General features: G+C 52.7%; 1 protein-coding gene across 5 annotated transcripts in view; it reads left to right on the forward strand.

The window, feature by feature from the left end:
* Positions 1 to 14,009, forward strand: part of AFDN (afadin, adherens junction formation factor) — a 119,968-nt gene that overhangs the window by 30,981 nt on the left and 74,978 nt on the right. For 3 of the 5 annotated variants that reach the window (XM_040965211.1, XM_040965212.1, XM_040965214.1), the window contains exons 2-5: positions 2,269 to 2,464; positions 10,146 to 10,258; positions 11,467 to 11,630; positions 13,741 to 13,901. In XM_040965211.1, the coding sequence (XP_040821145.1) occupies positions 2,269 to 2,464; positions 10,146 to 10,258; positions 11,467 to 11,630; positions 13,741 to 13,901 (634 nt within the window). Of the gene's footprint in view, positions 1 to 2,268; positions 2,465 to 10,142; positions 10,259 to 11,466; positions 11,631 to 13,740; positions 13,902 to 14,009 lie in introns of all 5 variants that reach the window. The other 2 variants (XM_040965213.1, XM_040965215.1) reach the window with 2 other exon arrangements.

The following is a 14,009-nucleotide window of genomic DNA, read 5'->3' on the forward strand; positions in this document are numbered from 1 at the left end:
CTTTCTGTAGCAGTTGTTAGGAGAGAGCCTGCTTGTGTCCTTTGCATGACGGAGTGCCCCTTGCAGAGCAGGTGGGGTAGGTGGTCCACGTGGGCCTGGGCCTCCGTGAGCTGCGTGAGCTGCGTGACTGAGGCCAGCAGCCACTTCCTGTGCTTCTCGTGTGATGGTGGTGGCAGTGGCTGTGTCGTTGGGGACACAGGAGCAGTTAGCATGTGCCACCTAGCGTCTTGATTGTGAGTTTCGGTGCTGTCAGATTCAGGACCTTGACTTGGCTGGTCATCTTGGCTTTGAGAGCATTCTGTGGACTTCGTGCATGCCAGGCAAATGTGTGATTGGCTGAATGGTGAAAATGCAGCATTGAGTTACTGGGGGAGATGCTGTGGTGGTAGTTACAGTTAATCTTCTCTGATGTCAGCCTAAATCAGTATTAGCCCTGCACTCGCCCTGGGCAGCTTTTCCAGGTACTGTGCTTGGGCCCGAGCTTGGAGAAGGGCTGCAGTGAGGGCAGCACGCCTCTTGCTGGGTGCCTGTAGCTGCCTGGGCTCTTACTGTCCTCCCCTGAGCACCCTCCAGGTAGCTGAGCCGCGTTCCTGTGGGAGATTGCAGACACGAGCGTGGGGCTGCTTTCCGAGGAGGGCCTTCCTTGTGGCCAGAGCCTTGTGCGGAGGCCTGGGGCCGTGTGCACTCCTCCTGACTCTGCTGTCCAGGCTGTGCATTTCTTGGTGGGCAGTCGTGTTTGTTGGGCTCCCTGTGTGCACTGCTCCTCATCAGTGACGCAGGACTGTCTTGTTAGCTGAGGTTGAGTGCCGCAGAAGCTCCTTGGCCGCAGACCGACTTCTGTCAGTTGAGTGTCTGGAGGCGTGAGGCTGGTTTGGCAGTTGCTGTTTGAGATGGTTGAAGGCAGTATAAGCACAGTTGTGGAGAAAGAAGGCATCAGAATCTCGGGGTGCACCTGATTCCTGAATTTTCAGTCACTTTTGTTTCCTGAAGTGCTGTGTCAAAGGCCACGGGCGAGGGAGCAGACCAGGCGGGTGGAGGGTGACCTGGGGGGAGTGGGGTGCGTGATGCTTGCAGACGACGGGTGGCGGAGTGGGGTGAAGGAAGACTGGAGACCTACCATGCAGTGTGCAGCCCAGTGCCCAGCACACGGCAGGGTGCCAGGCGGCTGCCAGGCGGCTGTGTGCGTAGAATTGGGGCACTTAGCTGGGCTCCCCCCAGACGGGCTGTTGAGAGCTTTCTCAGGCCTGACCCATGGCCCCTTCTGCCGCGTATCCCCGTGTCCACGATGGTTCTCTGTTGTTTTCACATACTTGGTGGCTGCAGTGGGGCACAGAACAGGCTGGCACAGCCCAGCAAAGCCTGGGTCAGGACTGCGGCCGCCGGGTGGGGTACTCCCTGTGTGTGTTCATACCCTTTATACAAGTGCTCACCCAGTTCCAGGACCCATTTCCGGCAATTTCTTCAGGTATATTCTTACTTGAGAAATATCTGTGAAGGAGAGGCTGGTGGGTTGGGGAGCATGCGCAGTTTGTCCCAGGCACACGACCAGCGGGCCAGATCAAAGCAGAGCATCCAGGACTCCATCCTGTGCTCTGCTGGGGACGCCAGCACTGCACGTGAAGGCTCAACTGCACCACACCAGGGCCACAGAAACTCAACTTTTAGCTTTGTCTTCTGTGAACTCTTTGAAATACCCTCATGTATGGAGTGATTTTTATTTTAGTTAGAATTCTTTTCTGACCTTTTCTCTGAAGATTTCAGGTCAGATCTAAATTGTGTTCGTTTCTGCGTGATGGGGCGATGGGTTAGCCACGGTTTGCTTCCTTACCCGATTCCCACGTGGTCACATTCGTGGGGGATGGGGCAGACATCACCGTAGGCTGAAGAAAAGGGTGTGTTTGTTTAGACTGTAGCAGCGCAGAGCTGTGGTGACCTGAGTGGCCAGCCAGGCATGGACTTCAAGTCTAGATCTTGAGCAGGTCCTCGGACTTGAAGGCTTTGCTGACTGGATCTTGAGTCTGGGTTTGATGGTAGCACTGCTTTCTGCAGACTGAGCACTTGGGCAGGTGTGCGGGTAGGCCTGGCACTGCGCTGTTGGTGGTACACATGCGCTGCTAGGACACTGCGGGGGGCACCTGGCAGATGTTCATGTGACTGACAGCCTGAGCTTGCAGACTGAAAACCTCCTCAGATGCTTATAGAAAACATTAAAAAAGTAATGAAACTTTTTGGAGTGTTTCTTTAATGAATCATTTTGTTTTCTTTTAGGATTTGGAGTTCCATGGAGTGATGAGGTTTTATTTTCAAGATAAAGCTGCTGGAAACTTTGCTACAAAATGTATTCGGGTCTCCAGCACTGCGACCACCCAGGACGTGATTGAGACACTGGCAGAGAAATTTCGACCTGACATGCGCATGCTGTCCTCTCCGAAATACTCCCTCTATGAGGTGCATGTCAGTGGAGGTCAGTGTGGGCTGCTTGCTGGGCCGGGGTTCCTACTGCCTGCAGCTGTGCAGTCAGGAGCCTGGGAGCTCAGAGTGTTAGTGCCAGAGCTGATTTATATCTGGGAGGCGATTTTGTAAGTTCTTAGCACATGCGTTGTTTGCAAGTTAGAGTGCACATTAATTTCATACGTTTGTTTAAAGATAAAATCCAACAGAATCTAATTACTTTTCAGAAATGTGGTTTAAAGTCAACCATGGGGAGGGGAGGATCTTGAGCTGCTGGTCTGTTCCCGAGTGGCCACAGTGGCCAGGCCGAGCCCAAGAGCCAGCAAGCCTTCCTCAGGCTCCGAGTGGCTGGAACGTCCTGGGCTGCTGTCTCCGTTAGCAGGGAGCTGAGTGGAAGCGGAGGAGCCAGGACTGGATGCCGGCGTCTCAGACCTCAGCTTATCCTGCTGCACCGCAGTGTCCCCCCACACCTTGTCGTTGTTTTTTGAAATTGTTTCAAAGGCATTTTGAGAGAGAAAGAATAAATTTATAAAAAGTTGGAGTGCTTGGGAAGTGTTGAGTAAGCTGAGGTATTATGTATTGCACAAGCTTCATTTATAGACCAGTTCCATCCCTAGGTCACCGTTTGTTGTTGACACAGGTGCCGTGCTTCTCTGTGCGTAGCAGAGGTGCAGCTGAGGTGTGTGGGACGTGAGGCATCTTGGGTGCGGGCTGGCCCTTGCCCCCACAGTCGTGAGACTGGCCAGGGTTGCGCACTGCGTAACTCATCCATTGCACAGCAGATCAGAGCTTCAGTTCTGAGCTGTTCTTTGTCACAGCAGGAAAGAGGTGTCTGTCCCTAGGGCCCCGTGCTGTGCGGCTGTACTATCAGCAGGATGGCTCTGTGTGCAGCTTCCATGTTGTGCAACGAGATTGGAATGGGGAATCTGAAAAGTCACTGGTTTTGCTTTTGTAGAAAAGTTTTTTTTTTTTTTTTCATTTAAACTTTTTTTTTTTTACTGTATTTTTAATTTAAAGTAAAATATGTTATAAAGGGTCAAAGCAATGATATTGAAACCAAAAAGAGTGGGTTTCTTCCCATGCCTGTGGTCTCCTCTGCCCGTGTGCGCGGGCATGTGCTGGGTCTGTGTGAATGTCTCGGGGCCTGCAATGGCAGCACGCCCGTGGTCTCCTAGCCTCAGATGGCAACCATGTCCTGCCAGGTGGCGTGTTCCTCAAGGTGTGGGAGCCCTGGTTTCTTGCCTGTTTTTTAGACAAGGCTTGCTTGTTGCTGAACCAGGAAAATTGCAACACCGTGTTGATGCAGCCATGACCAGAAGGAGTCCCCTTCAGCCTGCTGTGGTCCTCTGTGTGTGCCGTCTGGCTTGTGGCCCTGTTCAGGTCACTCCGCAAATGGCTACTGTGGCTGGAGCTGGTCTGGAGCCAGGAGCTTCTTCCAGGTCTCCCGCATGGCTGCAGGGCCCAGGATTTGAACCATCTTTTACTGCTTTCCCTGGCCATTGGTAGGAAGCTAGATCAGAAGTGGAGCTGCTGCGACTTAAAACAGTGCCCATTTGGGATGCCAGCACCACAGGTGGCAGCTGTGGGTCAGGCTCCCCTGACTGCACAGCTGCTTGGTCACAGTGCTGGTCCCCGGCTTCTAGACATTTTTCTTTTCTTCTTTTTAAAAGGATTTGTCTTTTTTTTTTTTTTTATTGGAAAGGTAGATTTACAGAGACAAGGAGAGACAGAGAAAAATATTCCCTCATCCCCATTCGCTCCCTAAATGGCTGCAGTGTTCAGAGCTGAGTTGATCAAAAGGCAGGAGCCAGGAGCTTTTTCCAGGTCTCCCACTTGGGTGCAGGAGCCAAGGACTTGGTCCTCCTCTGCTGCTTTCTCAGGCCACAACCAGAGAGCTGGATGGAAGTGGAGCAGCTAGGACATGACCTAGTGCCCACATGGGAACCTGGCGCTTGCAAGGGTAGTATTGGCCAGTTGAGCCATTGCCCCAGCCCCTGCATTTTTTTAGCTCTAGAATTTGTAGCTTCACTTCTGTTGAAAGCATAAAACAATTATGCTACTTTAAAAATAGTGTGACATACCAAGAAGGCTCTGTTGGGTGGGGAGCTGACTGAATCGGGGTTTAGACCCATTGCTTGTCAGCGCCTGCCCTGGCTTTTGTGTTGTTTCTGTGATTGAACTGCAGTGGTTAATATATCAGTTCTCTAAAAGTTAGAAATTTTGATCTAGTGCAAATCTTGCAACAGGAATCTTTGATAATTTGCATTTGTTGCAACAGTAAGAATCTTCTTGGAGTGTTTGGTAACTCGTTTGTTGCATTGAGAATCTGTTCTTGAGCTGTTGCTCTAATTTTCCTTTCTCTTCTTGTCAGTTGATGAAATAATAGTGAAATGTGACTGTATTTTGATAGTGAATTCACTGCTTCTGGGCACTGTTTACAGAAGCTTTTGTCAGGCCCCTGTTAACTCTGGGCTCCTGTGGCACAGGGACTGCCCCCCGCCTCCCGGCCCTCATCTGCGGCTTGTTGCACATCTTGGGTCTGGTTGTCTGGGAGGTGTTTGCCAACATTGTTGTGAGTGGGGCATTGTGACTCGTGCTGTCGTGTGCTGCGTGGGGTGGAGGTGACTGCTCGGGAAGTTTCTGGCACAGTCTTGAGGTGCTTCATCAAGCTGGAGCCTTCTCTGCACTGTCGCTCCTGCGGCCCTGGACGGCACCTGTCCTCTCCCACCTGTCTTTCTGGAACAGTCTGCAGTGCTTTCTCCCTTCAAGCCCATGTGGGCTTTTTCACTGTGGGCATTCCAGGTGGTCCTCCCTGGTAGTGTTTTTATTGTGTTTTGTCTTCAGTGGAGGCTGATTATCCAAAGATAGGGGTTCTGTGAGGGGCTGCTTGCAAAGTAACCAACCTGAAACTGGGTTGGAGTTAGAACCAAGTACTGACGGGGAGTGCGGTGCAGCCCTCCCTGCGGGGAGGACGTCCACCTCCCGCTGGGCAGAGTTGTGCTGTGGAGTGTGGGTCGTCCTGTGCTGACAGAGCACCGCCTGGCCACTGCGGCCTCCTCATTTACTCATCCAGTGGCCTGGCCCTCACTGGACCTTGACTGGTTCAGGCTTGTTGCAATTTTAAAGACCTATTTATGTGGAAGTCAGTGTTTTTTTTGTTTGTTTTTTTTTTTGTTTTTTCTTTGAAGATTTACTTATTCTTTTTATTGGAAAGCCAGATATACAGAGAGGAAGATCTTCTGCTCATGGATTCACTCCCCAAGCGCCTGTAATGGCCTGAGCTGCACTGATCCAAAGCCAGGAGCCTGGAGTCTCCCACATGGGTGCAGGATCCCAAGGCTTTGGGCCGTCCTCGACTGTTTTCCCAGGACACAAACAGGGAACTGGATGGGAAGTGCGGCTGCCGGGATTAGAACCGGCAGCCATATGGGATCCTGGAGCATACCAGGTGGGGACTTTAGCAACTAGGCTACTGTGTCGGGTCTAAAAGTCAGTGTTATAGAGGGAGAGGGACAGAGGCAAAGAGATTACCACGTGCTAGTTAACTCCCTCAAGTGGCTTCAGCAGCCAGAGCTGAGCTAATCTGAAGCCAGAAGCCAGATGCTTCTTTCCACAAGTTATTTATTTACTTATTTATTTATTTATATAGCTAATTAGGGTAAAAAGGTTAAAGGACTACAGGAAAGTGGGTAAGACTAGTATTTTTTCCATATTGTTTCCTTCATGTTTGAAGGGAGGGGTATTAAGGGAGAAGGCCCACCCAGTTTCCCACTTTCCCCAGGTCCCGCGTGTAGGGGATGCTCCGAGGTTCTTGCTCAAGTAGTTTTGATAGTTCACCAGTTATGAATCACTGCCAATCTTGCCACTCCAAGCACTATGAGGTCTTTGAAGAATCCACTGATTGACATAGTCCATTATAGTCTCCGTTTACCCTGTATTTCACTGCCAACATATAGCTGAGATGGTTGGTTGACCTGTTCTGTCTTCTCTCTTTTCTTGGTTAGGGTTCTGAGTCCAGCATTTTGATTGGGGAGATCTCCAAAGAAACTTTGTCTGAGGTGTTCTCAGACCAGATTCTTGTATGTACTAGCAAGCACAGGGCCCGGCTCAGTCCATGGCCCTGATCAGCTGGTGGTTGTGATCACTGGGTTGGTTCTGTTTTCAGCCCCGACTTCCACTGGAACCAATGGGTGTTGCAGTCCAGCCTGGTTCTGCCCAGCACATTCTTGGCGCTCGCATAAACCAGTGGGAGCTGCAGCCCAGTTGGAGTGATCCACAATAACCCCCACCAGGCCCGCCCCCTACCCTGGTTTGCCAGTATGTGTAGCAGACTAGTCCAGTCTGTCCCACATCCTATTCCACCCCAGCCGCTGACCTAGTTTTATGCCCTCCCGTGGAAGTAGTAACCCAAGAGGGAGGAGCCCACTATTTCCCTCCCAGGCCTCTCCCACTCCCAGATTATGCACTCTCCAGATAGTTCTGTGGTTTGACTTGACAGAACTATGCCTCTAGTGCCAGCTTCTGCCAGCTGATGCTGTTGCTAAGCCCAAACAACCCTCACGCACTCTAATTTTGTTTGCACCAGTAGGAATAATCACCCAGCCTGGCTTTTCCCTGATCTAGTCCACATGAGGCATACAGATATTGTAGCCCTGCTTAGCCTGGTCTGCCCCCATCCCAGCCTATGCTCTCCAATGGGTGTAGCTGTCCAGCAAAGGAACCACCCTTTATTCCCCTGCTGGCTCTGCCCCCTCCCTTCCTTGTTCTCACGCTTGGTGGTTGGGTGCTGCGGTCCCTTTCAGTACAGGCAACCTCGCCTTGGCATTCCGTATTGTGCACTAGTCTTTGTTGCGACCAAACCTGGCTCGACCCACACTGTTTTGGTGCTTGGATTTGCCAGTGGATGACATGGACAGATTCAGCCTGGTCTTCCCCTGACTCCTGCCAATTGTATGCCAGTGGGTAACTTTCCATGGCCTGTTCTGGGCTGTTTCCTATCATGTTTCTTGCGCTTACCTGCTGGGACTGTGTCCTGCCAGAGGAGTTACTCAGGCTCCTCCATCAGAACCTCTCCCAATGCCAGATTTTGCACGTATCAGTGGGTCCATGAGCCAGCCCTACTCAGTTTACCTCCTGTCCTAGCAGGAACAGGGGCTTTTCCTGACTGGCCTTCAACCCAAACTGGTTCTTGCTGTTGGATGTTTCAGCCCAGCCATGGTTTGTCCATGCCCACATATGGCTCACACATGGCTCAGTAGGGGTTTGAGACCTTGCCTAGTCCATCGCACATCTATCCCGGTCCTCCAGGACACCAGAGGGTGTTGGGGTCTGGCCTGGTTCGGTGCATCCAGTCCCAGTCCACAGTTGTGCCAAGGGAGACTACAAGCGTTTCCAGATCAGAACGCAGCCCCCATTCCAGGTCACATGCCCCTTGGTGGGAACCTCAACCCGGCTGGGGTTGTCCCCTTAGCTCCCCAACCTGGCCTGTTCCCAGCCATAGATCACGTGAATGCCAGTGGTTGCTCTGACTCAGCTTGGCTTAGCCCCTCACCTGTCCTGACCTCTGCCTTAGATACTGTGGCTAAAGCAGTACATCCCATTCCATTACCAATTGACACATTACCCAGCTGTTGGAGCTACTTTGCCCAGCTTATCTGACCCCCAGGTCTGGACCACATGTTCACCAGCAGCTATGACTCGCCAGGGGAGTTTCCCAAGTTCCTCCACTTGAGCCTCTCCCAGACCCAGTTCTCATACATGCCATTGGGTTTAGGCCAGTGCCTGGTGCATTCTGGCCTTCCATTTGGCCTTGTATGAGCTGGTGAACCTTGCAGCCCAGTCCATCCCACACCCTATTCAGGATACACATTTGGGTGCTACTGCCCTGACCAGTCCTGACTGTTGGGGGTTCCTTTACCTGTGATTCATGGCAGGCTCCTTGGTCACACCTAGCTTAGTCCATCACCACCCCAACTCTTGAGCTAAACAGTGGGGATAGAATTTCCACAAGGTTTGGCTCACACATCCCTCACAGAATCTACCCCCGGTTATGGTTCTTGAATGCTAGTTAATGTAATGGCTTGCTTAATGTGACTCTACTCCTGATCCATCATCATGTCAGGTAACATGATATAATTCTGCAGGACAAGCCCCAAGCCATCGTTTTTACATGGACTGGTATTTGGTGGTCAGCATTGTTCAGTGATTACAAGTTTTACAAAGGAAGAGTTACTGCCAATGGGAATCTTTACAAATGCTTCACGTCCTATAAGCACAATGGGTTCAACCTGGAGCTACCTAAGCAGCGATTCAAAGAACCCCAGAGCTGACCGGTGGCCAGCAGGCAGAGCCTGGCACCAAATGGCACACTGGCCGGCCGGAGACAGCTCACCACGTGCACCTGGTGGCTGGCATCTGGCATCCAGGCATGAGACGCCCCGTCCTGAGACCCACCAGCAGCTGGGAGCCTGCTGGAAGTTTAAACTCCCAGGCCCAAGGTCGCGCCCCTCCCCAATCCCATTTACTGCCCAATGAAGGTGGTGGGTGGATCCCGGACCTGCCCAGTCACGGAGACCTCCCCACTTGGTGTACTCACCCCCAAAGGGAGCAGCCCCTGGAGCCCAGGCAGGCCCGGGGACAGCTTACCACGTGCACCTGGTGGCTGGCATCTGGGATCTAGGCATGAGATGCCCCGACCTGAGACCCACCAGAAACCAGATGCTTCTTCTAGGTCTCCCATGTGAGTGCTGAGGCCCAACATCTGCTGCTTTCCCAGGCACATTAGCCAGGACTCGCACCAGAGCCTAAGTGGGATACTGACTGTAGGTGTGACTTTTAATGTCACTTTATCAACTCAAGTCACGCTCCGCCTCTTGCACTCTAATGCTGCTGTGAAGGTGACGGCCAAGGAGCACTGGAGGAGCTGGGTTAGACACGGGGGACGGGCACTCGGAGCAGGGGCCTGGCTTCCAGGGACAGCGTTGCTGAGCTGAGGAGCTAGCTGTGGAGTCGTAGAGAATCTTCGCTCCTGCTTGGGAGAGTAAGATTGCTCAGGTCATCTAGAGCTCTCTGTGAGGCTGACCTGTGCCCGACTGGAAGGCAGCTGGCACTCTGGAGATGGGGCTGCCTCCACTTCCCTGGTGCCCTTTGGCCTGTGGTAGAAGGTCCTACCACATTAGCGCTCAGAGTTGATGTGTTGCAGGCCATTGGTGGGTGCTTGGGGCATGGCAGGACCAGTGAGTGACCACGACTGGGGGCACGACTGAACTGGTCAGTGGCCACGGCTGGGGGCATGGCAGGACCAGTGAGTGACCACGGCTGGGGACATGGCAGGACTGGTCAGTGACCATGGCTCAGAATCGGGGGTCCTCCTGTCCTGCAGAAGAAATCACCCGACACTTGAGAGTCTCCGAGGTGCTTTATTCCGATCTTCCGTTAAAAGCCATTATGTCCGTTACGCTCCAGCCCCTCCCCCGTCAAGGCCCCCCCCCCCTTATCTGTCAAACTTGTCCAATCAGCTTAAAGATAACCAAGGCACACTAATCAGGGCAAAGGGCCAATCACAGGGCAGGAAATGGTCAGTGCCCCCAACAGCTCAGGGCACATCAGGACCAGTCAGTGACCATGCCAGAGGCACGGCAGGACTGGTCAGTGACCACAGCTTGCTCCTTTGTTTGTTTCATGCTTTGAAGAAGAAAGAAGACTGGACATAGACGAGAAGCCTTTGGTCGTGCAGCTGAACTGGAACAAAGATGACCGGGAGGGCAGGTTTGTCCTGAAGAATGAGAACGATGCAGCTGCTCCCAAGGTGGGTGCCGCGCAGGTTCGGGGACCACAGCCACTGGGGCCCTGGGTGGGCTCGGGGACCACAGCCGCCGGGGCTTTGGGCTGGGTCTTGCGTTCTTTCCAAGCTCTTGGCCTTGTCATCAGTCAGCACGCTGTGTGTGGGCTCCTCGGTGCAGCTCCTTTCTAGTTACGTCAGGTCTCTGTCTCTTTGGAGGATGCTGTCGCATGATTGAGACTTTAAGGGTGGGAGAGTTTTGGGACCCCTGCACTGTTGGGCTGTTCTCTTGGAGTGCTGTCCTGTATTCATGTTGAAGTAGTGTTCCCGTGGGGTGCTGGGACAGGCTCACGTGAGTGAGCGAATGCAGAAGCAGTGGTTAAGACTACTGCATCTCCCACCAACACATTGGGCCTTTGCTTTTAGCAGCAGAGTCTGTTCTCTGGGGAGGTGGCCTACTGGACTCTGACACCTCGCTGGCAGTGTTGTCCTTTGTCTCGGCACACTCTGTGATCTTGGTCACGTGTGTGTTCTGTGCCCCCCTGCAGACCCTCCCTGGCACCAGGAAGTGTGAACTGCTCTGGTCCTTCAGCAAGGAAAGGACCTGGACTTGACTTTCCCAGTGTAGTGACCCTGGCTTTCCTTGTCCCCATTCAGAACTCTCGGGTTGTCCATAAAAGCAGGGTGATTCTGTGTCCTCAAGAGAGAAGCCTTGTTTATAGGTTAAAATATAAATCAAAAATAAGCAAGTCAACAAAAGGACTTAGAAGTTTTTGCATGAATGCGGTAACTCAAGCTGATCTGGGAAAGCCAGTTAGTTTGTTGTGGCTGCTCCTGGCTTCTTTTAAAGGCGAAGGGAAGCCTGGGCAGACAGGTCATGATTTAGATGCTCAGTTTCTGTATTTTCATTAGGCTCCTTTTGCTCAGATGAATCTGTGTAAATTACTAGAGTTTTCTTTATTGCCAAGCAGCTTTCGTGATTCCTACCCAGTTTTATTAGTACCTTTGGTATTTTGCTTGCTTGTTCATTTTAAATTGAATTCAATTCAGGTAGGAAGTACACAGACCTTGAGTGTACAGTTTAATGAAGACCGCATGTGGAGAAGCTCATTACCCGTGGGCGTTCCCTGTTCCTGGGCTGTTTTGGGCAGTGGCAGGTGCAGTGCAGTGAGTTGGGCTGTGGGGTGCCTAGGTGAGCCGGGCGTGGCCAGTGACGTCACCGTGTCCTTTATTAGAAGGTTCAGAGCAACGGGCCTGAGAAGCAGGAGAAGGAAGGTGTGATCCAGAACTTCAAGAGGACGTTGTCAAAGAAAGAGAAGAAGGAAAAGAAGAAGAGAGAGAAAGAGGCCCTGAGACAGGCGTCCGAGAAGGAGGACAGGCCCCTCGCAGGGGATGACATGTAAGTTCATCTTGCGGGGATGTTGTGTTGGCTCCCAGAGGGATCGCCAAACATGTGGGCACCAGCCTGGGCCTGTGTGCGGATGCCCTTTGCACTCCATGGTGAAGGGCTAGGATTTGGATTGGAGTGGGTGTTACCACCCCCAGCATGCCCTGGTCCTGCTCTCCCTTCCGTGACGTGAGCTATGGAGTTGGCCATGCTTCCTCAGGTTGCACTTGACTGTTGGTTCCCAGGAGGCCACGGAGAGGAGCAGGTGTGCACCTTTCCCTGCACATTCTGGCCCAGAGCAGGAGAGAAGGGAGCCATGGTTGTTCTTGTCACTGCAGGAGCTGCGGACGCGGTGCCCCGTCCTGTGGCCTGTACGGTTCCCTGCTCACCCCGTGCGGCGTGTGTGGGGCTGCTCGGACTCAGGCTTGGGTGCTGTCTGGTGCAGTGTTCGCTGCTTTACCTCCCAGCACTGTCTACCTGACTTCCATTGATTGGCATCTCTCCCAGTGTGGAAACACATCACCTGTCATACTTGGCTCCAGAGAGAAGCATAATCCAGTTGGGTTTGTCTTACAAAAATTGCTGCACTTTATATATTTAAGGTTCTCATTGCCTTGTGAGGTGTGGTGTTTTATCACATAATTTTTCCATTCCTCCTGTGTGTGGGCCCCTTTCCGGTGTGCTGCTCAATGATCATCCCACTGGAATTGTTCTTCAAGGGAGGTTGGTGACAGGTCTGTATGGGTTCCTGTGTACCACACTGTTGACCTCCTGCCCCTTCCCTCATGGAACCTGCAGGCTTCTCAGGCCCACCCTGCAGCCGCTGGGCTCTGGGGCAGTGTGCCAGGCCCTCCCTCGCAGTGTCCCTGCAGCCCCCTGGGCCCCGGGGCAGTGTGCCAGGCCCTCCCTCGCAGTGCCCCTCAGTTCTCCTTAGCCATTAAGTTCTTCTGTTAAAGCTCATTTTCTCGAGTTTAAATGGACCGTAAGTGTGCTTCATGCACTGAGGATATGATCCAGTTGTTGAGTGAGGCTCCCCCTGCGTGGCCCTTCTTGCACGGCAGCAGAGTGTTAGCTGCCTCCCGGACACAGTGGCCTTTGGGCTCACTGGGAATCGGCCACAGAGGCTGCATGGGATGTTCTGTGCCAGACAGAGGCATGTGGACGGTGCCCCCCGTGGGACAATACCAAGAAAAGGAGCGTTTAAACTTTGCTTTCTGCTTTGCCGTTTGTCAAGATAGTTTGTAGAGTAATATGTTTGATCTAGAAAATAAACTGCTTCAGATTTCAGCTTGACTGTTCCAAAGCTCGCATGGTTTTAATCACGTGCGTGTTTAAAGTTTGTCAGGTTTGTCCCTCCTGCATCTGTATTCACTCATCAGCTCACCCTCCTAGGCAGTAAGACGAGCTTTTAGTAAAGCAGAGTTTTATTTTAGTCCATTTATTTATTCATTTATTTAAATTAATTTTTATTTGAAATGTGGAGTTACACAGTGAGAAGGAGAGAGCTCCCAGTGGCTGCAGTGGCCCAAGCTGAGCTGATCCCAAACTGGGAGCTTCTTGCAGGTCTCCGTCACGTGGGTGCAGGGCCCGCGCACTTGAGCCAACCTCTGCTGCTTTCCCAGGTCGTAAGAAGCGAGCTGCGTGGAAAGTGGAGGTGCTGGGACTCAAATTGGCACCCATATGGGATGCTGGCTCTGCTGGTAGATAGTCAGCCTGATGTGCCACAATGCCAGCCGCTTTATTATTTTTGTTTAAATTAGAAGTTTGAAAGGCAAAGTTATAGAGGGAAGAGGCAGAGAGAAGAGCAGAGGTCTTCCGTGCTTGGTTCACTCACCACATCCCAAGATGGCCAGGCCTGCGGCTGAAGCCAAGCCTGCAGTTCTAGCCAGAGCGAGTGCAGGGTCTCTGCTCTTCATCCTGTGTTTGTTTCTGGTGTATGTGGAGTTGCGCTGTCTGCTGGGAGTCACTGCAGTGTAGGAGCCCGTGGTCCTGAGAGCTACACTGGAAGCCCCACAGTGGAGCTTGATGCCTCAGCTGGCCGCGCAGGACTCGCTCCTCGGGCTCGGAGGTGGCTGGGGAGATGACGATGTGAAAGGATCGCGGTGTTGTCCTCCCGTTGCAGTGAGAATTCCCGGCTGGCTGCCGAGGTGTACAAGGACATGCCTGAGACCAGCTTCACGCGGACCATCTCCAACCCCGAGGTGGTGATGCGGCGGCGGAGGCAGCAGAAGTTGGAGAAGAGGATGCAGGAGTTCCGGAGCTCAGACGGGCGGCCTGATTCAGGTGCGATTGCTGCGCTGTGCTTCTCTGCGGCCCTCCGTGGATGTTCCTCTGTGGCCTCTGTGGCCTCTGTGGTGGATGTCCCACTGTGCTTCTCTGTGGCCCTCCGTG

Source organism: Ochotona curzoniae, unplaced genomic scaffold (genome assembly GCF_017591425.1).
Source record: "Ochotona curzoniae isolate NIBS_2020 unplaced genomic scaffold, NIBS_Ocur_1.0 scaffold_3890, whole genome shotgun sequence".
In the NCBI taxonomy this organism is placed as follows: Eukaryota; Metazoa; Chordata; class Mammalia; order Lagomorpha; family Ochotonidae; genus Ochotona; species Ochotona curzoniae.